This window comes from Oryctolagus cuniculus, chromosome 10, assembly GCF_964237555.1.
Source record: "Oryctolagus cuniculus chromosome 10, mOryCun1.1, whole genome shotgun sequence".
Taxonomy (NCBI): domain Eukaryota; kingdom Metazoa; phylum Chordata; class Mammalia; order Lagomorpha; family Leporidae; genus Oryctolagus; species Oryctolagus cuniculus.
This window is the reverse complement of record NC_091441.1, coordinates 31,698,423-31,726,415: the sequence shown is the minus strand read 5'-3', so window position 1 is coordinate 31,726,415 and position 27,993 is coordinate 31,698,423. Positions and strand designations below refer to the sequence as shown.

At 47.7% G+C, this 27,993-nt stretch overlaps 1 protein-coding gene across 1 annotated transcript; it reads left to right on the top strand.

Annotated features, from left to right (window-relative positions):
- Positions 1–27,768, top strand: SLC14A2 (solute carrier family 14 (urea transporter), member 2; the record flags this gene model as incomplete). The annotated part of the gene is given in 11 exon segments (NM_001082340.1): positions 1–795; positions 9,008–9,130; positions 11,099–11,181; positions 12,130–12,289; positions 13,315–13,504; positions 14,128–14,256; positions 15,032–15,224; positions 17,840–17,987; positions 18,795–18,929; positions 22,977–23,026; positions 26,724–27,768. Coding segments are annotated over 8 exon segments (1,194 nt in total). The 3' UTR covers positions 26,925–27,768.
- Between the last annotated feature and the right edge of the window lie 225 nt (positions 27,769–27,993).

Sequence of the window (27,993 nt, the reverse complement as noted above, 5' to 3'; positions counted from 1 at the left end):
AGAGACCTTTCTGGATACAGGGGTTAGGCCACACCCTTCTTGCTCTGAGAGGGTCCCCATCAGCCCCCAAGACCCTGGTCAGCAGGATTTAGCAGGAAAGGTTGGAAATTTTCCATAGAACCAGAAAGACACCATCTAGCATGGGGCTGGTGCCAAACTTTCCACCAAGACGCTGATGGCAGTGTTGATCCCCAGGCTGTGCCTGGCCTGCACAAGGAATTAAGGGAGCTTACTGAGGTTGGAAGGCAAATTGACCTCATAAGGAGAAAACACGTAGATAATAGCTTGAAAGGCAAGTCCTGGAGCTAGAATTCTAATGAGAGGAGGTAATGCCTGAGAGACTACAGGGAAGCTGCTAGACAGTCCCCAGCTCCACCCTTTAAAGGAAACCTGCCAAGTCCACCCAGGTTGGGAGGGGGGAACCATGGTAGTTAGAGCTCTTCTTGCCCAAGGAGATTAGAAAAGAGACTTGGGGTACAGAGGCCACAGGGACGTGGGAGAGCTCCAGAAGGGGCATTTGTCTTTCTCCTCCCTCCTCCTCTTCCATGGTGCTCTTCCTCGGCTGGCAGACATGCACTGGGCATAGGCTTAGGGGATGCAAGTCAGTGAGGTTACAGAAAGTTGGCAAGAGGATGGACTGGAGGCCTGAAGGAAGTGAAAGATTTCAGGTTTAGGAGGAGTCCCCGCGTCTGGAGTTGAGGACCAGAGACGCCGTCCAGTCGGAAGGAAGCCTCTTCCCAAGCCCTGATGGTCTAGATTCCTCCAGCCCTGTGCAGGAAGCCAAAAGGAGCCCAGGTAAGAAGCCCTGGGGGAAACAAGTGAGCCAGGCAGACCACCCTAGCCAACAAGCCCATCTGGTTTTTCAAAGGAAAATTCTCTTCTGTTGAGCTGCATCTGGGGAAGACAATCGTGTGATGGGAAACTCACTCAGCACTCCGGGGAGTAGGGGAGTATCTAGATCTTGGAAGCTTCAAACTAGAAAGGTTCTTAAATATTTATAGTTCTAATCCCTTATTTTATAGATGAGGAAACCACAGCTTGTCCAGAGACTTGTTCAAGTGGTAAAAGAGCCTGGTCAAAAATCCAGCTGTCCTAGCCTATGACCCAAAACAATTCCTGCTCACCTAGTGATGGAATCAGCTTAATCAATCAGCCCTCAAATCCTCTCACCCGCCGGACCTGCCCTCTGAATGAGGTTTCATATCATCTGTGTTCCTTTCCTCAATGCTGTGACCCACAGCTCTGACTTCAGGGCGGGTGCCAGGGCAGCAGCATGTTGTATCAAGCTTCTGAGATGCAACCTCTGGCTAATGAGGTAGAATTACACACTTTCTGCCTAAGCCCCATTACCACTGCCTTCAGGAAAGAGGCACTTGCTCCAGGTTCCCTGGCCTCACTTCTTGGGTGCCATACCCTTAACAAACCAGTAGAACTGGACCATTCCAGCTCCTCAACGACTTGTCTCCATGGTGCCCCATCTTAGATTACTGTAGACTTATTTTGTGTAGCTACTCAGAGTGGGTATTTCTGGAAGACAGATAGCCATGCAACAAGGAGCAATATTCTAAGATTTTGGGGTCATTTGATCACAAAATGAATATCCTTGTAAAATATGTGATCTCTTCTAAAACTGGCCCCAAAAATATGAGCCAGGGTGAACTTGATTGAAGAAAAGCTAACATGTTAGGCTTGGACGTCTAAAATCAGACTTCTGCCTAGTATCATTCCCCGACCTGACCTTCAAGTACCCCTTCTCTCAAAGATGTACAATATCCACACCCTTCTGAGAGGTTAGAGAGAAAGAAAATAAGTTCACCAACTCTAAAGGTTATTGGTTTTCTGGATGGTTAAGAAAGATTCTGAGATCGTATTTAAATTTATTGGGAAAGAGTGCTGTGATCAATTAGCTACATCTGCAATAGGCAATAAGAGGGACATGAAAGAGGATGTGGGGGAAGGGACCATAAAAATATTGCCACAAAAGGAGACAATATACAGTGGCTCAGCACTTTCCTTGGCCTTTCAGTGGATATCACTAACATAATGCTACCCAGGTGATTGTTATTTTTTTGTAACTTTTATTACTCCTTTTGAATATGATATTGTTCATGATCTTTCTCAAAAAAAGTTAAAAAATCTATTAAGATCACTGGGGAAGACTCCAGCTGTCTGTAAAACACCTATACTGTCCAAGTAAAGAATCAGATAAGGAGTTCCAAAGCTGGCTCCGAAACTGACCAGGTGTGCAGCCTCAGGTAAGCTGGCTATCTCTGGATCTCTGTTTCCTTCTACCAATGCCTGGACGCAAAGGTCGCTTGGTTATCCATAATTGATAACTCCAAGTAGTTTGACCAGATTGGAAAATATCTATTGGGTATTTTGATTTGAATCATAACTACCAATATAAAACTCTGCTGTGGTCCAAATTTCCAAAGCTGTGCTCGAGAGTTCCTTCTGCAGTCGCAATGGGAATTCAAAGAATGGAATGATCCATATGGCCAATAAGCCACAGACAGTGTCATGGAAGGAGTAGAGCATAAACCAGACCTTGAAGGGTAGCTAGAACTTAGGCAAAGAAGAGAGATGGAAGAAACACAGAGGGCCAGAGAAAAAGCCAGAATGCCAAAGTAGGACATGTGTTGCAAGAGAAGAGGAAGAGGATCTATATGAAGCTATCTACTTTGTGGAACACCTGGCATGCCAGGCAGGAGACTGAGCATTAGACTCTTGGCAAAAGGGAGCCGTGGAGATTACTGAATAAAAGAGTGACACAATGATAGGAAGCACAGAATGGAACAGGAAAGACACAGAAAGACACAAAGAGACTAATGATGTAGATATGAATCCTGAGGGTATGGGCTAGGGCTGGAACAATGACAGCAGAATGCAAAGTCATTCTGGAGAAAAATCGGCCAAGGGTTACCCCAGTCACACACAGGTTACTCTGACCTTTGCATCCTTTCATCTAATTTATGAGGTTATTATAAAGTACCATGAGGCTAAATGAAGTATCAAGTCACGTATACTTATTAATGGCTTATTAATGGCTTCCCCACACAACGAGTCAAAGAAACAAGATCTAGGTGAGTCCATTGGCCAAGTAACGAGCTGTGTGGGGAAGGAGAAGAGAAAGGGTTTAAAACATTTACAATTGGCCAGCGCCACAGCTCACTTGGCTAATCCTCCCCTGCGGCGCTGGCACTCCAGGTTCTAGTCCCGGTTGGGGCACTGGATTCTGTCCCGGTTGCTTCTCTTCCAGTCCAGCTCTCTGCTGTGGCCTGGGAAGGCAGTGGAGGATGGCCCAAGTGCTTGGGCCCTGCACCCGCATGGGAGACCAGGAGGAAGCACCTGGCTCCTGGCTTCGGATTGGCGCAGCACGCCAGCCGTAGTGGCCATTTGTGGGGTGAACCAATAAAAGGAAGACCTTTCTCTCTCTCTCTCTCACTGTCTAACTCTGCCTGTCAAAAAAAAAAAAAAAAAAAAAAAAAACATTTACTATAAGGGTAAGTCTCGCTTATTTCGGTGTCATACTTACTCATCTCCAACTTCTTAAAAAATATTTTAAATGACTAATTCATTAAGAAGTTGATGTTTCCAAGTCATTTATCCCCAGTGTTCCTGTGGACCTGGTCTTCCTCTTTATCCCCTCCCTTTCTCAACCCACCTCCTGGTCCAGACAGATGAGGAAGGCTCCAGACACTTGTGGTTTTCTTGAAGGAGAGGGAGCCACAGTTTAAACAGAAATGGATTCTAGAATACTTAATTAGGCTGTTGCATTCAAAAGCAGAGCTGAATTGACAGACCAAAAATAAACCCTAATGGGGAGTAATGTTTTGGGAAATAAATCTGAGACTACAAGGTAAGATATAGAAGAGAGCTATGTAATTAATGCCTACTCCTGGCTCTGCCAATAACTATGTAGCCCTGAGCATATCACTCTATTTCGCTAGGCCTCAGTTCTCCAATCTGTAAGATGAGAGGGCTTGACTAAAAAGACTCAATGGCTTTTTCCAAATCAAACATCCAACACCTCTGATGGCTTATGGAATGATCTGTGAACATGTCACCTAAAACAACGTAAAAAGGTATCACCCCATATATCACCCACTGGCATCTCTCTCTCTCTCTCCTCCCCCTCCATCCCATAACACAGAGACACACAAAAACACAACACATAGTGCAAAACTCAACTTCTATATAGGGAAATATCTGTACAAATCATGGCCACTAGTTCTAGGAAAAAACTCATATTTGATGTGTCACTTCCACAAAAAGAGTCATCCTGGCATTGGAGCCGGAAACTCATCTTGTGGTGTGTTTGTCCACAAATAGCAGTTTGAAAGAGTTACGAGACCAGGGATCTGGGAGAGGGGACATGTGGGTCTGGATCTGCCTGGTAGACTGCAGATGCTCCATATGTTGGACATTGCAAGGCATGTATTGAAAGCATCATTCCACTTCCAGGAGGGAAGAAATCTCATTCAACAGCTGAGAAAGACAACTTGTAGAAAGTGTCCAAGCATGGACCTGTTTGGGTAAATGTTGGTTTTCAGAAGGACTAGCTGATTTTCCCCTTCTAAAAGATGTCAAGTGGCTTGCATTTGTTTTGTTCCCCTCAAAGAAACTGTAACAAGCTTCGAAAGTCTTTTTCAAAGATGTGCCCTTCAATGGCTTTTTTTTTTTTTTTTGCCATTGATAATGTGAACAGTTGGCATTTTCTGTGCACTAGAAGTCAGTAGAGGCATGAGTGCTTTGATCACGACTCCCCAGAGAAAGCGTTTCTGGACAAATCATTATGGCTCGTAATTATGCTTACCTACTCTGAGTCAATGGGAAGAAAGCATCACCGGACACTTGGCTGAGAAAACATGGGACAGTGGCAATCCTCGTGGGCAATGGTCCTGAACGGCCCGGCATAAAGCTACATGCACTGGGACACTTAATAAGGCTTGTTAGAGGAGGAGAGAGCAGCGGTTCCTACACCAGGCAGGCAAGCCCAGGAGTCACTCAGCTGCTAAGGATTACCCAAGGGCTATTGAGATCTGAACTCCCCAAACAGATGCCACAGCACAAATGCAGCGGCACCAAGAAAGCAGGCACAGTGGCCCTCTGAGCAGCCAGGTGGAGTCCTTTGGAGTCCCCAGCCCAAGCCCTCTGACCATAAACACCATCTGTGCCACACCAGTGCTGTTTTCTGTGTGCCATTGCAAAGCCATTGCAAAGAGGAAGAACGCAATGTACATTTACTGAGTGCTTATTGTGAACAAAATCTCACTTGTGAGCTATAGAATGCCCAGCCCCGACTCCAAGTGTCTTAGGGCTTCACAGCTGGGTGAAGTAAACTTATGTGGTATCTTTGTGACCAAACCAAATCACATCTTACCAAGTCACCCTCTTCAATGGCCTGTTGTCTTCTCTCTCATGGATGAAGGTCTTCCTCCCACTCTTGTAAGACCTGGGTTTCTGGTTGGTTGATCATAGGCAACCAACCATTTCATCACCAACTATAAACTTCAAGTCTTTTATTTCAGTAACACTGGAAATGATCAGCCCTTACCCTGAAAATTCCAAGATCCTACTCAACTCAGAAATCTCTTTTACCAACATATGCTACACTCTCACCTCTATTTCAATATTTTTAAGCACGAACCATTTTAAGACATATTACTTCAAAAATAGTTCATGCCCTGAAATATCTTGCCCTTGTTCATTATACCATTTATAAATTAAAGTCTGTAGGTTAATTTTCCTTCATTTATTTATTGAACAAATACTACTGAGTGCCTGCAGTATACCAGATTAAGGTTAGGTGCCAGTGTAAATTGGTAAAACCCTGGCTGTCAAGGATCTTACCATCCTGTGAAGGCAAAGGTCAAGAACACACAATTAATTCTTAGCAAGGAAAGAGACAGGACAGATAGCTGTGAAATCCCAGGTATGCCCTTAGGATAGGGAGCCTTCCGCCTGGAGGAGAGGGACCTGGTGCCATCAGAGGGCAGCGTCCTCCCCAGGGAGGCACCAGATCTGTGAGCACTGCAACGTTATCTTCCAGAACATATTGCAAGCATTATCTCATCTTCATAAGAAGTGGTAGGTCTCCCTCTGAAATGTCTGTCATCACTGACAGGTTGAGTTTGCAAGGTTCAGCCCCATAGGGAGGGTCTGTATACTACTCCCTGGGAGATTCTCATGTCTGCCTGTCTGCCACTGATGCACCTGTCAATGAGATCACATGACTTGGAAAATGTCAGGCATCTTAGTGAACTCTGGTTCCCAGCCAGTATTGTTCTTGTTTTCTTTTTTCTCTGCAAACCAGTGGTATATCACATTTCTGGAAAATCGGATAGACAGGCTCATAATATTTGCAAAGTTGCCTTTAGCCATCATGAAGTCCTGAGAATGTGTCCCGGAGGCCAGCAGTAAATTGATATCACCTTCTCTCTGGTCTTGTAGTCTTAATCTTAGGAAGTTTATTTTATCTCCAGTCTCCTTTGAGGCGTCTCTTCCTACTTTTCATTCTCAACTCCTGGCTGGCACATCTTGAGGGGCTGCCATCCTCCCTGGCCGTCTCAGGTCAGCCCTCTAGTGCTGCCCTTGTGAGAGAGATGAACGTGTGATCCTGTCTTACTTTCCTCAGCTCTAGGCAGGCAGCAGAATCTGAGCTGCTGCAGAACCAGGGAGTGGAGGCTGAGCCACTGGCCTCCTGCAGCCATCATTAAGCTCTGCAGAAGGTTAGTCTCAGCCCCACCTAGCAGTCACTCACCCACTCGCCCACCCACCCCATGAACTCCGTCCGCAAGCCCCACCACCCTTTCTGCCTGTGTTACTCTGGCTGACTCCTGATTGAAAAAATCCGGGATATGTTAACAACCAAAAGTGTTTCTTTATGTATTTCCAGAACTTCCCAGGTTGGTGTAACCTTACTTTGTTAAATTGAAGCACCTCTTTGTGTATATGAAAAATAACACAGTTTAGTGACTGGCATTTGTCCTGGCCTCCAATTTCCAGGACCAGATCCTAGGTTAAAAGGAAAGTTCCTTTGTTCCACCAAACAGGTCTGTGTTGTACAGTACAGTGCCACATTGGTGTGGCAAGAGCAGTAACTGGGGGCCTGCCATCCAGGTGCAATACCTGTGTTGTCAACATTAATGAGCTATGCGACTTGGGTGAGTTGATTTCTCTGCACAAGGGCAGTGGCCTGTGACCTTGAAGTGCTCATCCAGTTCTGCGTTTATGATGCCAAGGTCAACACACACCTCTGCCAATGCTTGGCGGATGAGGAATGAGAAGCAATGGACTGGCAGAGCTGATGTTCCTGTCGGACAGATATGCATTGGGGACTGGCTCTGTGGAAGAATAGCCCACTGTGTCCTGTGTGCAATGAGACCCCCTCGGTCCTCGTCCTGCATGGCTGCTGTCTGCAGGGATGTCACAGGGCACATCGATGTTCCAGGCACCTCTGCAGGGCACAGTGAGTAGCACTTTCAGTTGCAGGGTTAGGGCTCAGCGCTGACCTCTGGACAGCGTGCAGAAACACGAGCTGCTTCTCCATCCTGAGTCACCAGGCAGGGACCTGGCCATATGAGTGTCACCCTTCAATCTAGAAGTATAGACAGAACCTCTCTCCTTGCTCTGGATGTTGGCACTTCCACACTACTCTGAGCTTTGCTAACATTTCCACATCAGCTATGTGGTCTGGTCCCATGCTTTCAGACTTTAACATACACACAAATCAGCTTGGGGTCTTGTTAGAAGGCTGATTCCAGTTTAGTAGGTCTAGGGTGGAGTCTGAGCTTCTGAATTCCATGAGTCCTCTTGTGACATCCAAGAAACTGGTGCATGAACTGGAAGAATGCAAAGATCAGATGCAGAGAGAACTGGGAGCTGAGAGTTGCCTGGTTCACTACTGATAGGATGCTACAGGGATCATTCTTAGGCTCAATTTTCCCTCTCTTGGTGATGATAATGCCCATCAGTTTCAAGGTACTATTGAGAGGACTGAGTGGGCCCACTTACAAGGTGTGCAAAGGGAATCGTGCGACTCTTACCGCTACCGCTATCCCAGGAAGCCACTGGGCCATATAACTCAGGTGTGCACGGGCACCCTCAGGAGAGTGTGTTAAAACTGCACACCCCAAGGGTCACCAAGCCCTCCAATGGACAGCCCTGTGGTGGACCAAGGAGCATGCACTTGAAGAAGCCACACAGGTGATTTGGCGCTGGGGGCTCCCAGACCACGCACTGAGAAACCCTGGCTCCATTAGACAGAGTGGGGAGTAAAGTGAAAGACAATGAGGTCCAGCAGAGAGCTGCATGTGGCTCATCAGAGATTCAAGACTCCTAGCTCTCCATTGATTGGCACAGAAAGCATCTAGGGAATCCTGTAGGAAAATGGGTTCTGATTGCACCTGCCTGGGGTAAGGCCTGAGACTGTGCATTTCTAACCACTATCTGCTGGTGCTGCTGGTCCAAGGACCACACTTTGGGTAGCAAGAGCCCACATCAGTAGTTCTCAGAGCAAGCTGCCCACAAGAGCCGCCTGGCCCATCACAGGCATTGCAAAGCCTCCATTGTGTTAACTTGGGCTGGGGTAGGACTCAGGGATGATTTTAAAGCACCCATGGGATTCCAGTATGCAGCCAGTTTTGCAGTTCCCTGCTTCCAAAGCACTGGCCAAAGAGAAGTGGAGAGGCAGTCAGCCCATGGGCCACCTGCTCATGCGGGTCCAGGATGCCGGGAAGTGGGGCTCAGAGCAGCTCCCTGCCTGAGAAGGAGGGTGGGCTGGCTCACCAGTCTTGACTTAGAACACTGTGGGGAGGAGTGAGGGCTGAATTGGAGAAATAGGGCAGTGGGTGTTTGCGCAAACACAGGTGTGCTTGCGGCTCCAGCATCAGGCTTGCTGCCCTCTCCTCCCAGGCTTCCAGTTCGATTTTTCCCTGCTGTCTGCTTGGCGCCCATGGGTGCAGACTGGGCAGACACTAACCTGTCTCTTCTTGCCCCCCGCCAGGCGGCGGCGGGGAGCAGCCACCAGCAGCCGGCCTGAAGGCCGAGGAGGGCTCAGAGCCTGCGGGCCCCAAGCCCAGGAGCGTGTTCCACATCGAGTGGTCATCTATACGGAGGAGGAGCAAAGGTGTGGCTTCCTGCCCTGGCACTCAGGGCCGGCTCCCTGGGCTCATCAAATAGGGGTGGGGCAGTGACAGTAGCTACTTCATGGGGTGGGAGGAGACCCCTGGGATCAGCTTGTTCTTCTCCCACCTGATGGTCCCCCTGGGCTCTGGATGACTCCCTCGAAGTCAGGGGACAGGAGCCGGGACAAACGTGAACTCCTGGAGAGGTGGGGGTCTCAGCATGGTCACACATCGCGATCACCAGCCCCAGCGGCTCGAATGTCACTCACCTGGGGGGCAGCCTGGGCAGGCATCAGGAGCTTCTAAATCTCCCCGTGAGATTCCTGTTTGCCAACACAGGTTGAGGAGGCCAGAGAGGAAACTTCTCACCTGTAGTAGTGGTGGGGCTGCCCAGACCCAGGGGACAGATAGCCCTGGTGGCCAGGGGCTCCCAAAGCGAGGGGAGGGAGAGGCCAGTGGGAAACCGTGTTGAGCAGCTGGGGAGCCAGAGCTTTGACAGCAAGCCCGAGCATGCTGTGGCAACCGGGAGGAGTCTGGGGCGAGCCCCCAGACACCTGCAAGATTAGAGCAGCCCTGAGAAGAGCCCAAGAGGGGAGCAGAACTGCCCAGAGGCTGGCTCAGGGCTCTGCAAGATGCACAGCTGAGCCCTGGGTTGTCCCCCCTTTTCCATCACACACCTCTCAGAAGAGGCGCAGCGGCTGTTTCTGCCTCCAGTTGGTCTGTGTCTCCCTGTGCCACACCGAAAGCCGGGCCTGGAGTGGTTGTGGGCAAACACACAAAGCCGAGTGGGCCTGCAGCGCTCAGCATCCCCTGAGGCCAGGTGTTTGTCTTTGACAGGAGTCCCGGCCAGTGTGAAAAGCTGCGTGATTTGCCCCGAAAGGCTAACAAGCTCCCTCCTGACATCCTCCTGAAGCCGCGGCTGGGGACTGGGTGGAGAGGGAAGAGTAGAGGGAGGAGGCAGAGGAGGCTGGCAGGGGGAGATCAGTCGCTGGCAGGCAGAGGGGAGCTTCAGGCAGAAGCACTGGGTCGCTTGGGACATCACACACACTGGCCTCCCTGTTCATAAGAATCCTTTCTGCTTCTGAAATTAGTTCCTCCTGAGTTCTGTGACTTCCCAACCACATTGATATTTGTAGTCGCTGTTCCTTCAGAAATACAAGCACAGTGCCTTTGAAGCATCCTGTCTAGCGTCAGCCACCCTGAGGCTCCAGAACTCAGACTTGGAGCCACCCAGTGGGAGCCTGGCCTGCTGTTCTCCCTCATGACCACATGGGGGAACCAGAGGCACCAAAACGGAAACTGCAGGGTAGGAGCCTCTCTCCCAAGCTTAAACCCTTATCGAGATTGCTCATCTTCAAAAAGTAAATTATCTGTAGTAAAGACAAATATGTCCAGAGCCACATTTTGAGACATGTCTAGAGTTATAATGAAATCCACCAAAATCTGTTTCCAACTAATATTTGGATATCACCTGTCCCAGTCCAGCTTGCAATTTTTACTAAAAAGCCTAAAATTCAGAGAAAAAAAAAAAGACCAGAAGCCTAAGACTGTATGAATAGTAGGAAGTTCAGGGCTTCAGCATCATCCAAGTTCCTTTCCTCGTGCACCTGCAAGACCTCCATGCAGTGTTGGAGAAAGAAATCACCACACCTCTGGACTGCTGTTTCCTCATCCATAAAATACAGGGATTGAGCTAAATCAGGACTTTTCAGTTAACAATCAAGAGACTATGAATTCCCCATAAATCTTGTATAATCTTCTGTGTGAAGATGTGCCTTTTCCCCTAAAGGGAGAGCCCAAACAGGTCTACGGCCCGTAGAAGGTAGAAGAGGGTTCCAGCTCCAAGGCTCTGTGCTTCCTCGGGTGGGATGGGGAATAGAGAATACTTAGCTCGAGTCTGGAGCGAGATGAGCGGCTATGGAGCCAGAGTGGCGCCGTGCCATCTGATGATGCTTTCCTTCCACCTGCAGTGTTTGGGAAAGGCGAGCAGCAGGAGAGACAGCCCAAGGTGCCCCTTCCCTATCAATACCGGAAGCCCTCGGTGGAACTGCTTGTGAGTACTGAGTGGCCCGCACCTGTCAGAGCTGCTGGCAGATGGGGGCTGAGGCCACTCAAAGAAGTCCTCTGACTTAGGCAAACTTTTTTTCAGGATTTATTTATTTGAAAGACAGAGTTACAGAGACAGAGACAGAGACTAAGAGAGAGCTCTTCTCTCTGCTGGTTCACTCCCCAAATGGCTGCAATGGCCAAGGCTGAGCCAGGCCAAAACCAGGAGCCTATAACTCCATTTAGTCTCCCACGTGGGAGCAGGGGCTCAAGGACTTGAGTCGTCTTCCACTGATTTCCCAGTGCATTAGCTGGGGGCTGGGCCAAAAATGGAGCAGCTGGGATTCCAATGGGCTCCCGTTACAGGGTGCCAGCATCACAGGCTAGGGCTAGGGCTAGGGCTAGGGCTAGGGTTAGGGTTAACCCACTGTGCCACAATACTAGCCTCAGCCAAACGTTTCTTGAATTTGTATTTTCAGAAATGTTATTACCTGTGATAAAAAATGTCCATTTTTCACAGCGTACTTTGCCAACTTTCATATTCCTTTTGTCTGAATGATTAATTATCAGGCTTCCTCCAAAGCTAGCACTCAAGCATTTACAAAATGAGCTGGTGCCAATTTTCAAAAATAATCTATTGGACAAGAGAAAAGCAATTTCTTAGAAAAGACTATAATAGAGTATAATATTTCTTTTTTTAAAAATCTAAAGATCTTTGGTTAATCTCAGTGCTTGAATGTGACCTTGACCTTTGCAAATGAGAACCTCTGCAGGCTTGAGTCCTCACCCCAAAATGAGGGTAAAGATGCTGTTTATTGTATCTCCTGGTGGCTGGTAACATACCAAATGAAAGAAACGGGGAGATGATGAAATGGCTACTTACATAAACTCCAAGTGAAAATCTCAGCTTCTCAGTGCGACAAGCTCTGAAGGTCTCGTCTCCCTTCCCGAACAGAATCTGGGCCCCATGGAGGACAGCTCTGAGATAAAGGTGGAGACCGCCAGCTCCAGGACTTCCTGGATCCAGAGTTCCGTGGCTGCTGGTGGGAAAAGGATCAGCAGGGCCCTCGGCTACATCACCGGGGAGATGAAGGAGTGTGCAGAGGGGCTTAAAGGTAAAGTCCTGTGAGACCTGACCCACAAAAGGACAGCCCCTCGGAAGCCCATGGCCACAGGGTGGCTTTCGGTTAGTCTGAGTTCTGTTTCCATGGCTCTTCAGAGAAGCTAGGAGCTTTGCTGTGATGACAGACAGTCTCCTGGGATATTGATACAGGACGTGAAGTGGGTGAGCTCCATTTCTGAGCATAGCGGTTCTGTTCTCCCAATTTCCCACCCAGACTTCACAGACAGGATTCTAGAAAGTTCTAGAATTTTCTAGAGAAAATGCTAACAAAAAATTCCTCTGGAGTCTCAAGGGGAACGGTGCCTACTAGGCCAACAAGTTCTCTTTCGCACTCTTCCCTAGAGCTCAGCTCATGGATGGAATGCCCCCATGCAGCAAGAGAGCTTCCTGGGATATTCGTGCCACTGTCATGGGCTTGTAGGGTCTCTAACCCCAGCCGCTGGAGACACAACCTGAACACCACCTCCAGCCGGCAGTGGGCCTCAAGGGGTTTATGGGCAGCCCAAGGGTCCCTCGGGTTCTTTTCATTTTTTTTTTAAGATTTTATGTATTTATTTAAAGGCCAAGTTACAGAGAGAGAGGAAGAAACAGAGACAGATCTTCCATCCACTGGTTCATCCCCAAATGGCCTCAGCAATGGCTGGGGCTGGGGCTGGGGCTGGGCCAGAAAGAGGCCAGGAGCCTAGAACTCCATCCAAGTCCCCTACATGGGTAGCAGGGACCCAAGCACTCAGACCCTCTTCCCCTGCTTTCTCAGGCACATTAGCAGGGAGCTAGATGGGAACTGGAGCAGCTGGGACTCAAATCAGTGCTCACACGGGAAGACCAGTGTTACAGGCAGCAGCTTAACCCACTCCAATGCTACCCCCTCCCCCAGGTCCTTCTTCACCCTCTTCTGTGGCAGGTGACAGCAGGGGCTGGGATGCTGAGATGCCCTTCAACCCTCGATCTGCTGCAGGTCTTGCCCAGGGCTGCCCCCAAGCCTATGTGCTGACCTCCTGTCTTGGTCCATTTCAGACAAGTCCCCCGTGTTCCAGTTCCTCGACTGGGTTCTCCGAGGCACATCTCAGGTGATGTTTGTGAACAACCCCCTCAGTGGCATCCTCATTGTGATCGGCCTCTTTGTCCAGAACCCATGGTGGGCCATCGCGGGATGCCTGGGCACCGTCATGTCCACCTTGACTGCCCTCATCCTGAGCCAGGACAGGTGAGTCCCTTCTGGCCCAGCCTACAAGCCTGAGGTCCCGAGGTCACTCCCTGTAGGGAGCCACTCATTCTCCCCCTTCCCACCCTCAGCCCCCAAATCCTTAAAATAAGGACACTGGTAAGCGACGATTATCTATTCCCAGCGACGCATTGTCTAGAGAGTTGTGCAGGACTGATTGTGGTCTCCCTTCCCATTTCTGGAAGGGAATCTGTTCCAAGGTGTGAATGGTTGGGCCCAAACTGAGAAAAATTGGACTCTGAAGGGGAAGTTTATTTACTCATTTTCAAATTTCATTTGAAAGGCATAGAAATCTTCTATCTACTGGCTCACTCCCCAAAAGTCCCCCAATGGCCAGGCTGAAGCCAAGAGGCAGAAACTCCATCTGGGTCTCCCACATGGGTGGCAGGGACCCAGGTGTTTGAGGCATCCCCAGCTACCTCCCAAGGTGCACACCTGCAGGCAGCTGGAATCCAAAACAGAGCCGGGACTTGAATTAGGCAGAACAATAGGGGATGCAGTGTCCCAAACTGCATCTTAACCACTAAATGCCCCCCAACCCTAAAAGGGAAATGCAAAAGGCCATTGGCAAGTCCCAGGCCACATGCACCTTCTCTCTTGCCCAGGTCAGCCATCGCCTCAGGACTCCACGGCTACAACGGCGTGCTGGTGGGGCTGCTGATAGCCGTGTTCTCCGACAAGGGCGACTATTACTGGTGGCTTCTGCTCCCCGTCATCGTGATGTCCATGTCCTGGTAAGTTTCTTTCAGAGGCCAGGGCAGCCACCCTTCTCCCTGGACTGCCTGTGTCCATTCCATTTTCCAGTAGTGCGTGGTTAGCTGCCCACTAGCAACTACACTAGAAATAGTCACACTGTTATAGGGTGACAGTACCATGCTGGTCATCTGCGTACACTGCCCCATTCGCTGTCAGCCTTTGCTTAAGGTGGAAAGTATTTCTGGTCTCACTCCACCCAAGAACAGAGCAAGAACCCGAGGCCCACACAGGTTAAGAGCTGCACTCCAATGTCCTGTCAGTTTCTAGAAATATCATGCTTCCTGTTTCCCCAGCTTTTGTCCATCCCTGGGATCCCTGCCCAGACCATGGCAACCTCCCAGGGGAGGCAAAACCAAAACCCAACCCTGGAGCCTCAAAGCTCCTGGTTCAGCCCTTGTGTCCAGAAAATATGGGGCACTCCAGTCACAGGCCCCTGCTCTTGGCCACTCCACAAACATTACTTGAGTGGACGGATGTGATTCCCAATCCATCCTCTCTCCTCGTGCCCAGGGATGGAGCTGTGTGAGCCTCCCCGGAAGCTCTGCCTCTAAACATCTCCCAGAAAGCCCTCTTTCTGAAGCCGGGGGAGGGCCATCACGCCCTGTCTCTGTGCTGGGCACAGGCAGAAAGTCCAGGGAAAGGCCTGCCCGGGGCTGCTCAGGCCTGGGGAGGCTGAGCAGGGGTCCCCACTGTGGTTGCAGTCTGCTGTTGAAGCCAGCCACTTTCTGACCAGCATCATGCTTCTGCCCCCAGCCCCATCCTCTCCAGTGCTCTGGGCACCATCTTCAGCAAGTGGGACCTCCCAGTCTTCACCCTGCCCTTCAACATCGCTGTGACCCTGTACCTGGCAGCCACAGGCCACTACAACCTCTTCTTCCCCACAACACTGCTGCAGCCTGTATCCTCCGTGCCCAACATCACCTGGTCAGAGATCCAGGTGCCCTTGGTATGTATCCTGGAAGAAGGAAAGTCAGCATGTGTCCGAACTGAATGCTACAAGGGCATTTACTTATTTTGCACATCATACATGTTCATGAGTAATCACCATTAACAATTATACACTACAAAGCTTACATGTGGTTTCCTGCATACTCAAAGATTCTACGTCCGTGGATACAAACAACCACAGATCAAACATTATCAAAACAGTGTTTCTTATCATCATTCCCTAACAATGATTACCCAAATAGTAACAATAATTTATATAGCGGTCGGCGCCGTGGCTCACTAGGCTAATCCTCCTCCTGCGGCGCCGGCACACCGGGTTCTAGTCCCTGTCGGGGCGCCAGATTCTGTCCCGGTTGCCCCTCTTCCAGGCCAGCTCTCTGCTGTGGCCCAGGAGTGCAGTGGAGGATGGCCCAAGTCCTTGGGCCCTGCAGCCGCATGGGAGACCAGGAGAAGCACCCGGCTCCTGGCTTCGGATCAGTGCAGTGCGCCGGTTGCAGTGCGCTGGCCGCAGCAGCCATTGGAGGGTGAACCAACGGCAAAAAGGAAGACCTTTCTCTGTCTCTCTCTCTCTCTCACTGTCCACTCTGCCTGTCAAAAAAAAAATAATTTATATAGCATTTACATTGTATTAGGTGCTACAAGAAATCCAGAGGTGATTTAAAGTATACAGAAAGATGAATGCTAGCATTATGCAAATACTACATCATTGTATAAGGAGCTTTAGCACCCAAAGATTTTAATATCTGCAGAGGGTCCTGGAACTGATTCCCTGTGCATGCAGATGGAGAGTTTGACAACTCTTGTGAGCTACTGTCCTTTCTCTCAGTCCCACCCTGAAATAGCAGAGAGGAAGATACAGAAGCCATGCTGAGACCTGCGCAGTCGCACAGTCCTTTAGTCAAAGTCAAGACTAGAGCTCCGGTCTCTTGGCTTCTAGTCCTGGGTTCTTTGATTTTTTTTTTCCTTTTTTTACCAAGTACTTTTGCTGCTTTGCTCTAGTTTAATGTCATGTATGTTTCCTTCCTCCTACCACATTGAATCATTAAGAACACTTACACATCACGTTCCAATCCATTGGCTTAAGAAGTCACCCTTTAGCCCTCCAGGGTCCCTTCCATTCACTCGCAGAGGTTCCCACACAGCTTAAAGCCCAGGTGTTCCTGCCTGTATGCCATCCTGCCCTCTGGAAGGTTCCCAGGGTAGTGAGTAAGAAGCTGCATTAAACGTATTAAATCAGCAGGGAGACAGACGTCCCCAGCCTCCTTACCTAACAGGCAGGTTCGCTCCAAGGCCCTCCCATTTTCTACTACACTGAGGCCCCACCCCGATCTTGCATTCACTCTGAAACTTGGCCGCTGGCAGGGCAGCATCTGACCCTAGAGCCACTTGGGCTTGTGGGAGAACGTCCTCTCAGAAATGATGGTGCTTCTTGTCACCAGCACTCAGAGTACGGTTAGAAAAGCCCTACACTGCTCTAACAAGCCTCTTCCTTTAGGAAGACAAATATTTGTGTTGGGTGCATCCAGGTTGAGTATCCACATGTGCAAGGACCTTTGTGCAGAAGGGCGAGAAGAGGCCAGGCCAGTGAGGCAGCAACGTTGCTCCCATTTGTGCTTTGCCCAGTCCCTCTCCATCCCTCGGGGACAAACTTGCTCTGCTTGGTGTGGTTTGGAGAGACAGTGATAGAAAACTCAAGTGTCAGGTATTGGCCTGCCCCAGGCCACTTTTTCAGTTGAAAGGATATTTAGGAATTTTCTAGAAATGGTAGAAGAAGAAAGAAAACTAGATAATCCTGTTCAGGCAGTTTAGAACCCCAGAGCACAAGAAGAAAGAAAAATTTTAAATGTTGGTGATGGTTATTTAAGGAATAACTTTCTGGCTAATAAATGGGTTGTGGCAATGCAATTGCCTTTTTGACAGTTCTAATTGGAGTCTTGGGTTTTGGGGGAACACATGGTGAATGTCAGAGACTAAAATTCCCCAGCTTTTGAATCCTCAAGGACTCCTCTGTTATTCTGAGCATTGGAGAGCCCTGCCCACCTCACCAAACCACCACATAAGGGTGCAGCTGGCAGGGGACAAAGCTGCCCAGTGCTGTGCCTCTGCAAAACTCTCTCAACTGTGCCCTGTGGCCTGTGCCCTGCAGGTTGGGGCTAAGGCCCCCACTCTGTCCTCAGTCCTAGGGCAACAGGAAACATGTGGTTCTTGCAAACACACAATACCACCCTTACATCTAATATTCAATCTTTTTTGGCATCTTTTTAGTTTAAGAGAATACAGAAGATTTGTAAACCCCAACTCTGATGAGACATCAATTATTTTTCTAATGAATAATAGCCTAATTTGAAAGGTATTCTCTGAGAGATAAATGCCTTATATTCATGTTTCTGAATAAAGCTAATTCAACATCCTAACTCTTTAGTGGCCTAAGAAGTCAAAGTTCAGAGGCTAAAGCTTTTGTTCCTCATAGAGTTCATCCATTGGAATAGATGTATCTTGGAAATCTGTTACAAAATGTTAGCATAGAGGCTTGGGTACCAGATGTTTTTCAGCTAAGGTTCAAATTGTCTCTTTTGCCTGCATAATAAGCTTGTGACCCTATTGTACCTACAGCTCTTGAGAGCCATCCCCGTTGGAATCGGCCAAGTGTATGGCTGTGATAACCCCTGGACTGGAGGCATTTTCCTCATCGCTCTGTTCATATCTTCACCTCTTATTTGCTTGCATGCGGCAATTGGATCCACCATGGGGATGTTAGCAGGTCTGTGCCATCTCTTTCCCTCATTAATTATAAAGTTGTTTGTGCCTGGGGCCATAGAAAGCTGTAGCATGTGTCTTTGATGCACACCGATTCCTGTCAACTTTCCTCCCTGCCACTGTGCCCTACTTCTCCACTTTTGGTGCTCATGTCTCCATGCTTCCTTGAGCAAAGGCGGCCCTCAGTAGCAGGCTTTAGTATCAGTCGTTTCCACCCTAGTATAAATCTAAAGTTTGGGAGAAATTTCTTCCAGACAGATTTATATTTTAACTTTCATTTCCAATGACAAAAAGAAGGATTTATTCCCAGAAAGAGCTCCTTTTGGGGCAGCAGCAGGGTATTCTCTGGATGATTTCAGTAAGACTTCAGAGTTGTCCTGCTTCAAAGAGTCTCTTCAGCCCATGCTGGCTTAACTACTGGTGTTCATGTGGCTCTTGATGTCCATCTGGCTCCTTAAGGGCTGCTGATCTTATTCAATACATATTTATTGAATGAATAAAGATATGTAAGAATATGTTCTTACATAACACATATTATATAATTTATTATATGTTATAATATTTAAGAATAAATATAATGTTATAATAAATATTGTATATTATAGAATGTTAATATATTCTATAATTATAATATATGTAAAATTATATGACTATATTACATGTTATATATTAACATCACATTATAATATTAAATTTTATAATTTTTAAGAGGATAACCGTTTCTGGGCTTTGAAGACTTGTAGATTTGGGGGCAGGCAGGGGAGCCACTATAAGACCCCAACACAACACTGACACCCGCCTTCTCCCACAGCACTCACGATTGCCACACCCTTTGACTCCATCTACTTTGGCCTGTGTGGCTTCAACAGCACGCTGGCATGCATCGCTGTCGGAGGCATGTTCTACGTCATCACCTGGCAGACTCACCTCCTTGCTGTTGCCTGCGGTAGGTACCATGGACAGCATCCCCTTCCCACCTCAAATGATGCCTGCATCTATCCCTGTAAAAATTCTGCAATTCCCCCCACCGAGAGCAACATGAGGGATCATTTGTTTTTTAAGAAGGTTGCTCTTTTAAACTATTTCCAATGGTTATTGAGTGATGGATACATTAAAAGCTATGTCCACTGAAGACACAATGTTCAGCCACATGAAGACAGATTGTCTAAGCTGGCTGTTGTCTGGTGGCTGTTATGGCTGTGTCATGATTGTGGGTTACCTGCTTGGAGAGAACTCATGCCAGTTAGTCCTCTATATGGAATCAGATGACTTGCATCATACAAAGCAATAACCATGAAGGATGTAAACTGACACATGTCCTTCAAAGGATCCCTCCTGGTTCCATACCGGTTCTGAGGTCTAAGAAATTAGACCATAACCATTTGGTGTATTTACCTATTCTTGGCCTCTAACAGCCTTCATTTCTTCATGTCACATGAACGGAAGCCAAATAAAGCTCCTCTGACGGAGACAATTAAGGCAGGTTGAATCCTGGCACAGCTGTAGACTATCAACATTATTAAATGAGGGAACTTCAAAAAGTGTGTGGGCAACTGGCCCTGAAAGATGTCTATTTGGGTGCACCTGTGGAATTTAAGGACCACGTGATACCAACATCTAATGTTTATCATTTTTTTTTACAAAAACACTTTTACACACATCATTGCATCTGTTCACTGTGGAAGCTGGAGATGAGCTTTGCTTTGCGGATGGGGCTCCTGAGGTTCAGGCAGAGTCCACCGTCCTTCTGCAAGTCAGAGAAAGATCTGGAAGCATCCAGCGATGACCTTTCAGATCAAAAACGGGAAAGAAGATTATAACATAGTCAAGTGCTTTCATGAGTTCAATGAGCAGATGATTTTAAGATGAAGCCATCACAGGGAATCTGGAACACCGGTCAGCCGACTCAGATATGGCGCCTGTGGAAAGACACCAGGAGGCAATGGTCTGGACAGCTCCTTTATCAGGCAGACCAGGTTCCTTTGAAAGCAATGTCACCGTGAATATTTTAATTTCAACGACTTTAATTTTTAATAAGCCAGAATTTACTCCATGACCTGAAATTCAGACCCATGCCTAGTTATTTCCATTCATTAATGACGAAAATTGCAAACTTTCACAGACATCTTTAAAATCAGTAGTCATTGATATTATTAAATTGATTTTGACCTTGCTCTATTTAAAATAAAACTATCTACTCAAAAGTAGAAAAGTCAAGGAGGCCTGAAGACTTCATCAGGATTCAGGGTGGTGGTGATACTGGCTCTAAGTGCACCTGCCCCAAAACTCTGCCCAGGGTCAGAGCAGGGAGGTAGCCTGGGGGGAGGGGCTGTGTCAAGGGCTTGGAATCATAGCCTCTGTCTACAGTCAGAGGCCTGGAGGTGTAGCCTTGTCTAGGCACTCAGAGGCCAATAGTCTGGGATATCAGCTGGGACATGGGAATAGGGGATATCCCTGCCTTCCAACTTCAAGTTCTGCTTGCTCACTAAGGAACGTTCATGTTCACCAAATAAGTCCTGAATGCGAAACTTACTCTCAACCAGAGGTGATTCTCTCCAGGGACACTTGCCTGTGTCTGGTGACATTTTTGTTGGTCATACTTACCGGTACTGGTATTTACTGGGTAGAGGCCAGGGGTGCTGTTAAATAACCCACAATGTTCAAGACAGACTCCACCAAAAAACAATGCCCAACCCAAAATGCCAGTGTTCCCAAGATTGTGAAACCTCGAGATACAGCGTCTTATTTAATCCTCACCCTGTAAAGTGGGAACATACTGTTACTACCTCCGTTTTACTGATGGAGAATTGGGGCTAAAGGAAGCTGAACAAATTGCCCAAAGCTGAGGTTTTTGGAGAGTTTTCCTGCTAGTAACAGGCAAAAATTGGTTTAAAATAATAATAATAAGGAGGAATAAGGTGAGATTGAATCTTCTGGCTCTGGATCCCAGAGTACACAAAAGAGTCAGGTGCACTGGGGCTTTCCATTCCTCAGACACCAGCTCCAGAGCTCCACAAAGGCCTTCTGGCTGCCCTGGATTCTAAGGCCTTGGTAGTGCTTGGATTTGCCTCTCCAAGTGCTGTTCTCTTTCTAACCTCAGATCCTAGAGGCTGTGTTGCACAGTGGTTCAAAGCCCACTCCTGGAGCCAAGCAGCCAGGGTTCTGTACCTGCCTCCCTGTAACTCTGCCCCTCAAATAAATAAATCTTAAAAAAAAAAAAAAGAAAGGTGCACAGCAGTAATGACTATTTGGGTTAGTCATCTAGGATCCTGCAAGTCATAGCATTTAAATGCTAAATAATTCTTAATCTTCTTTGAAACATGAACCAATTAATTTTGCTCTGATAGAGCTCATCCAAATATCCCCAGAAGTGCCCAGTCACCAGGGAAATTCATTTCCCTGGATGGATCCACTAATAGATTATTACTGCACATAGCTGATAATTAGAACAACAGCTAGGCTTTTTCTCAACCATGTAAAAGCAATGATAATATATAGAATGATCCATTCAAGAAATATCTAGACCAAATACACCAATAATGTATTATAAAATAACACCATTTCTTTTTTTAGAAGATTTATTTATTTTAGTTGAAAGTCACAGTTACAAAGAGAGAGGAGATGCAGGGGGTGTGGTCTTCCATCCACTGGTTCACTTCCCAGACGGCTGCAACAGCCGGAGCTGTGCTGATCCGAAGCCAGGAGTCAGGAGATTCTTTTGGGTCTCCCATGTAGGTGCAGGGGCCCAAGGACTTGCACTATCTTCTACTGCTTTCCCAGGCCATAACAGAGAGCTGGATCAGAAGAGGAGCAGCCGGATCTCAAACCGGTGCCCATATGGGATGCCAGCATGGCAGGCAACGGCCTTACCCACTAAGCCACAGCGCTGGCCCCAACCCTGTAATCTTGAGCAAGTCACTTGAACTCTCTGACACTAACCACGCCTGTTCAAGCTATGTTAGGATCAAACCCAGTAATTCATGAATATAAGCAGAATAATGTCTGAAACATAGGCAGTGCCCAAGAAGTGTTGAGCCCTTATCATCTGTAGTCATTGAGGACTACAAAGAATGGCATGGGCTCCCATTCCCTCTTGAAAAATCAGTTCTCCAGTGTGACCCATGAAACCATGAAACTCTTCCCTGCCCCATGTTTCATAAACTCATATTTAATCTCCTCCAACTCTTTCACCTTGAGTCCCCACCTCTAAACCAATAGGGACATCTCCAACTCAAAGACAGGCAGTACAGTCATGTTATTATACCTCTCTGCACCTCAGTTTTCTCATTTGTGAACTGAAGATAATACTCATACTTATGTTGAAGCAATGCTATAGAAAATGGTTGGCATTGCTAATGGTAACTTTCTAATAAAGGTTAACCATTGTTAACATCTTAAGGACAATTGAGAGGCTCTCAGTTGAGAAATTAAGAGTTCAGATACAAAGCCCAATGACACTGACCCATTTTTATGGCTTCTCAATTCAGTGCCCTTGGGTCTTTCTGGTAGCCAACCTGCTCACCCCCTCCCCCCATATAGCTTAGAAAAAAGGAGGGCAGGTGCATTTGGTCTTCCTCAAGCTTGCAGGAGGCCACTCCTCCATGGAAACCCATATCATGTTAATTACTTGTGATGAAATATTCCAGCAAGGAGTTCTGGGACTCACTTGCCTTTGCTATGTTGTAAAATTTCCACTTATGGTTTATACTGTTGAATGTTTCTTCGCTGGAATGCAAGGTGGTAGGGCCCAAGAGAACCATAACAGCTAAATTCTGGCCCTTTTGAACAAAGTTCATCTGCTATCTTAACTGTGCTGACATTTGCAAGGAATTTAGCCCTTTTAAAGCTACCAAGCAATGGAAATGTAATACAACTTTTTCTTAATCTGAGAACCTGCATTTGTAGCATAAAATTTATGGGGAGAATATATGTGGACTAAGCTTGAGGCACTTTCAAAAAATCCTTACTGGAGTCTTGTTGGTTCTTTTCCCAGCCCTGTTTGCGGCCTACGTGGGTGCTGCCCTGACCAACGTATTATCTGTGGTGAGTCCACGAGGGAGGGCTGTCAGTGTGCCCACAGAACCCCCTGGCCTGCTCTCAGCTTCCAAAGCTAGCTCTAAAACCCTTCCTCCAGAAACCCTTCCCTGGTTCATCCCGTTTGTTTCAGATCACACCATCCACCTCATCATCTCCAAGACAGACAAGTTGGGTCTCGAAAGTTTAAATGTCAACTGCCAGTCAACCAAGTCCATTGCCAATGGCCTCTTTATAGGACAAACTAACTCCTTTCAGTTGTATCATCCTCTAGAACTATTATTAATCCTTTTCTCAGTGTTGTGGGTATCCCTAAATCATGCTCCCAACTGGCTTGCGGGTCAGTAAACATCTTTCTTGTCCTCTAGAAATCATCATGTTTTAGGGGGGACACTATGAGAGGCTTCAGGGAAGAGGGGGGAACCAAGCCCTCACCAAGCCAGAGAGTAGCCAGAGCTGCTGGCTAATGGGCACATGAAGCAGTCCCAGAACCCCTTCCTCATCTGGGCCCCAGCATAGACTGGTGGGTGAGGACGGAAGGAATCGTCTGGCCAGCCCAAGCCCTGCACTGAGTGCTCATGGCTCAGCTTGCAGTCAATGCCTCTTCATCTTAGACAAGGCTGTAAGAGCACATTTCTCATGAACAACCAGGAAAAATGCTGTTGATGCTGCAGGTGAGGACAGGATGGATATGCATGACTAAACCTCTCCCTAGTTTCTGGTAGAAATGATAGCTTGGAATGGAATGGGAGAGGGAGCGAGAGATGGGAGGGTTGCAGGTGGGAGGGAAGTTATGGGGGGGGGGGGAGCCATTGTAATCCATAAACCGTACTTTGTAAATTTATATCTATTAAATAAAAGTTAAAAAAAAAGAAATGATAGCTTGGGCTTAGCATGGAAGGGGACGTTCTCAGCAGTAGAGTTAGCCATCTCTGATACTGTACTGTCTCCTGCAATGGACTAAGTCCTTCCTGTGAGCACCATTACATTTTGTACACACCTTGGCTATTACACTTGATGTATGGTTTGTGACAAGTCTATACTCACTGGCCCTCCTCCAGCTCAGCCCATGTGCTCCTGCAGAACAGGGGCCGTGTCATATTCTCATCTTTATCTTTACATAGTACAGTGCCCAGTAGGTAGTGAGTGCCCAGGAAATATTGATTGAATGAAGCACTAAGATGGTAAGCCTCCACCATGGAGATTACAAGAACTGGGGATGAACAGCCGACCATCAGAAAGAGTGATGGAATCAAAAGGATGGATTGTGGGCCCTGAAGCTCCCTTCCACTTCAGGCTTTGCTGTCTCTTCTAGCACTCACCCACTTGCCCTGTCTTCCATCCATGCCATGTGCCTTCTTTGGCCCTGGAAGAGGTGCAAAACTGGGAGGCTTGGTTCCTGATCATAGGCCTTGACCATAGTGTCTGGCCCTTTCCTCTATTCACCAGGAGGTTATATATTATGCCATTCAATTCAGATATTTTTCAAAACAAAATCAAATCTACTTCCTGTGTGCCTACTGAGTTTAACACACTGTTGACTACTGTCAGGAATACAAAAACGTACAGGCTATTAACTCATCCAGACAGAATTTCCAACCTCACTGAGAACAGAATATAAAATGTTGTTTAATATAAGTCCATTTAAGGTTTTCTCAGATGAGCTCTTAGAAACTGCCTTTTTTTTCTTTCTGTCACATGTATGTGGGGCCCTGTGTCTCCAACAATACCACCATCTGCTTGATGATAGGAACCATGTACTCAGGACCATTTGCTAAGTACTTAGTCTGTACTCTGCACCAACTTTTTTTTTTTTTGACAGGCAGAGTGGATAGTGAGAGAGAGAGAGAGAGAGAGAGAGAGAAAGGTCTTCCTTTTGCCGTTGGTTCACCCTCCAGTGGTCGCCACGGCTGGCACGCTGCAGCTGGCACACCACACTGATCCGAAGGCAGGAGCCAGGTGCTTCTCCTGGTCTCCCATGGGGTGCAGGGCCCAAGGACTTGGGCCATCCTCCACTGCCTTCCCGGGCCACAGCAGAGAGCTGGCCTGGAAGAGGGGCAACCGGGACAGAATCCGGTGCCCCGACCGGGACTAGAACTCGGTGTGCCAGTGCCGCTAGGTGCAGGATTAGCCTAGTGAGCCACGGCACCGGCCCTGCACCAACTTTTGATAGTTGCTACAGGTACTTGGTTTTTTTGTTTGTTTGTTTTGTTTTGTTTTGTTTTTGACAGGCAGAGTGTCCAGTGAGAGAGAGAGACAGAGAGAAAGGTCTTCCTTTACCGTTGGTTCACCCTCCAATGGCCGCTGCGGCCGTCCGGCGCACCGCGCTGATCCGATGGCAGGAGCCAGGTACTTATCCTGGTCTCCCATGGGGTGCAGGGCCCAAGGACTTGGGCCATCCTCCACTGCACTCCCTGGCTACAGCAGAGAGCTGGCCTGGAAAAGGGGCAACCGGGACTAGAACCCGGTGTGCTGGCGCCGCAAGGCAGAGGATTAGCCTAGTGAGCCGCGGCGCCGGAACTACAGGTGCTTGTATCCTTAGTTCACTATTGAGGAAATAGCTCCCAGAAATGTCAGATTAGATTAGAGTTGAGACTTGGGTCTATGTCTGTGGAACTCCGAACTCACACCTGTGCCATTGTAGGACCCCAAGGGATGTTTTCCCAAACACCTTTGCAGTCCCCAGTAGGGCTTTGGCAAGACTCTTTGAGTGGAGCTCAAATATTCTTTACAGCCTCAGTTCTGGTACCAGGCTGTCCTTGTCCTTCCCCAAGTCCCATCTGATTGTGCTATCTTTGGACACCTGATGACTGGCATTATTACTCCCATGGTCTTATCTGAGGCTTGTACTGCTTCTGATAAAGCAATGTTTGGAGGAGAGGGGTTGTGGTCTGATCTGCCTCGTAGCTGAGTTTGTACTCTTTGTTAGAAATCCACTAAGATATCTCAAATGAAGATTTGGAAGGAGTATTAAAAAGCCTAAAGGCATCTAAATAAATAGAAAAATCATATCAATATGATGAGAAAGGTAACTGGGGATTGGAGAGAACTTAAGGAGAGAAGCAGCTACTCTCCACCCCCAGCTCCCTGGAACCGAATGTGGTACCTCGACCTCTCCCCATATGTCTGCTCTGCTTCCTTGTGTCTCTCTAGGATGGATTTCTACTGCACATGGCCCCCAGATGACCACCTATTGCTGGTTGTTCTCCAGTCTTTTCTGTTCAAGAGCCCTATAAGCATTGTGTCGATGCTTCTTAGTTTAAATTATCAGAGAGGGATTCTATTGGCTCAGGTCACCTGCCATTGGGAAGCTGCATTTGAGTTAGGTGCCTATTTTCAGCCCAATCAGCTGTGACCAAAGAGAAAAAGGTCCTTCAACAGGGTGTTGGGCGATGGGATAGAATGGTCGTAGTTTTTAAAGCTGAGGATGTAGCCTGGTCAGCCACAGCCCTCAGATGAAACATAAAGGCATATTAAGCCCTATTAGGGTCCCAATGCCCACATGTTGAAGAGTGTATGCTCACTTATTGCAATACAGAACTAGGTGACTGGAACAATTTTATTTATATTTGTTGTCAATCAAACACTATCCTTAGCAATGCACACAGAGCACCCAAGGCAGCAGTGATTGGTAAGGGCTGATTAAACAAACAGGCACAACCATCTGATGTAACCAAGGCTTCTCTCATGTTCTCCCTGCCTCCAGTTTGGATTACCAACCTGCACCTGGCCCTTCTGCATCTCAGCACTCATCTTCCTGCTCCTGACGACCAACAACCCTGCCATCTACAAACTCCCGCTCAGCAAAGTCACCTACCCAGAAGCCAACCGCACCTACTACCTGACCCAGGAGAGAAACAGAAGGTCATCAACCATAACGAAGTATCAAGCCTATGATGTCTCCTAAGTTACCCTTTCCAAAACACTGGAAATTCAGCCTTCACGAGGCTGCCCGGGTCCCCAGGCCAAAAGCCACCCAACCTCCCCTCCTGACTATTCTGTGATTCTCCCCTACCCCTGCCAATCAAGCCTCCACCACAGTTCTTCCCAAACACAGGGAAACATGTGTGGTCACCATTTAAGAAGCTCTCCCTTCTTAAATGCACAACCCTTATCAGATATGTTAGACTTTGTACCCATAGCTGGGCCTATAAGAGCTCCTGTTGTGAAGAACTTGCCCTCTTCTGCAAAAGAAGTGTCCTATGTACAGGGAAGTCCCCAAGGAGAGGGCAGAGATGGGTGATATGGTCACTGAGTATAGCAAAGCCCAGTGCCAGGAAATGTGCCTGGGCCTGGCAGGCCCGAGGGCTGGGTTCTGCTCCTGGCTCCACTAGGTCCTTTCCCACTCAGCCTTGATTTCTGCCTGGCAGGGATTTCTTCACGACAGGGAGGGTCTCCAAAGTCCCTTCGACTCTAGAACTGTTGATTCTCTCTCCTATAAACTGATGAAATCAGTGTTGACCAGTAATTGCCTTAAGGAAAAGATAGAAGGGTTACCCTGAGAAGAGGCAGAAAAAAATGTTAATGTTCCATGCAGGGTTATTCTTGGATGATGGGAAGATACTCTTCAGATTTGGGGTTAAGAACCTAAATTCACTGACAACGCCAATGTGCCTTCCTTTACATAACACAAAGATTGCTGGAAATGTCCTTAGAAACTGATTTTTTTCAGCATTCAAATCACATTGTAAACAAATGCCTTTCCTTTTGTTGTATTCATAATCATGCTGTCATTAAAGTGTTTAAGGATGCCAGCAGGTGTCCGAGTATCCTTACAAGAGCTCCCCTACAATGGGGCTCAGCACTGCCCCCTTGAGGGGTTTCCCACAGCCAAGTATGTGTCTGAAAAGAGACTAGGACAGGCTACAACATTCTCAGAAAGGCTTTGATCTGATTATGTAGAGAATTATACAGCAACAAGCAGGGACGTTGTCATCTGTTTGGGTTAACCACAATTTGTTAATAATCTGTCTTGC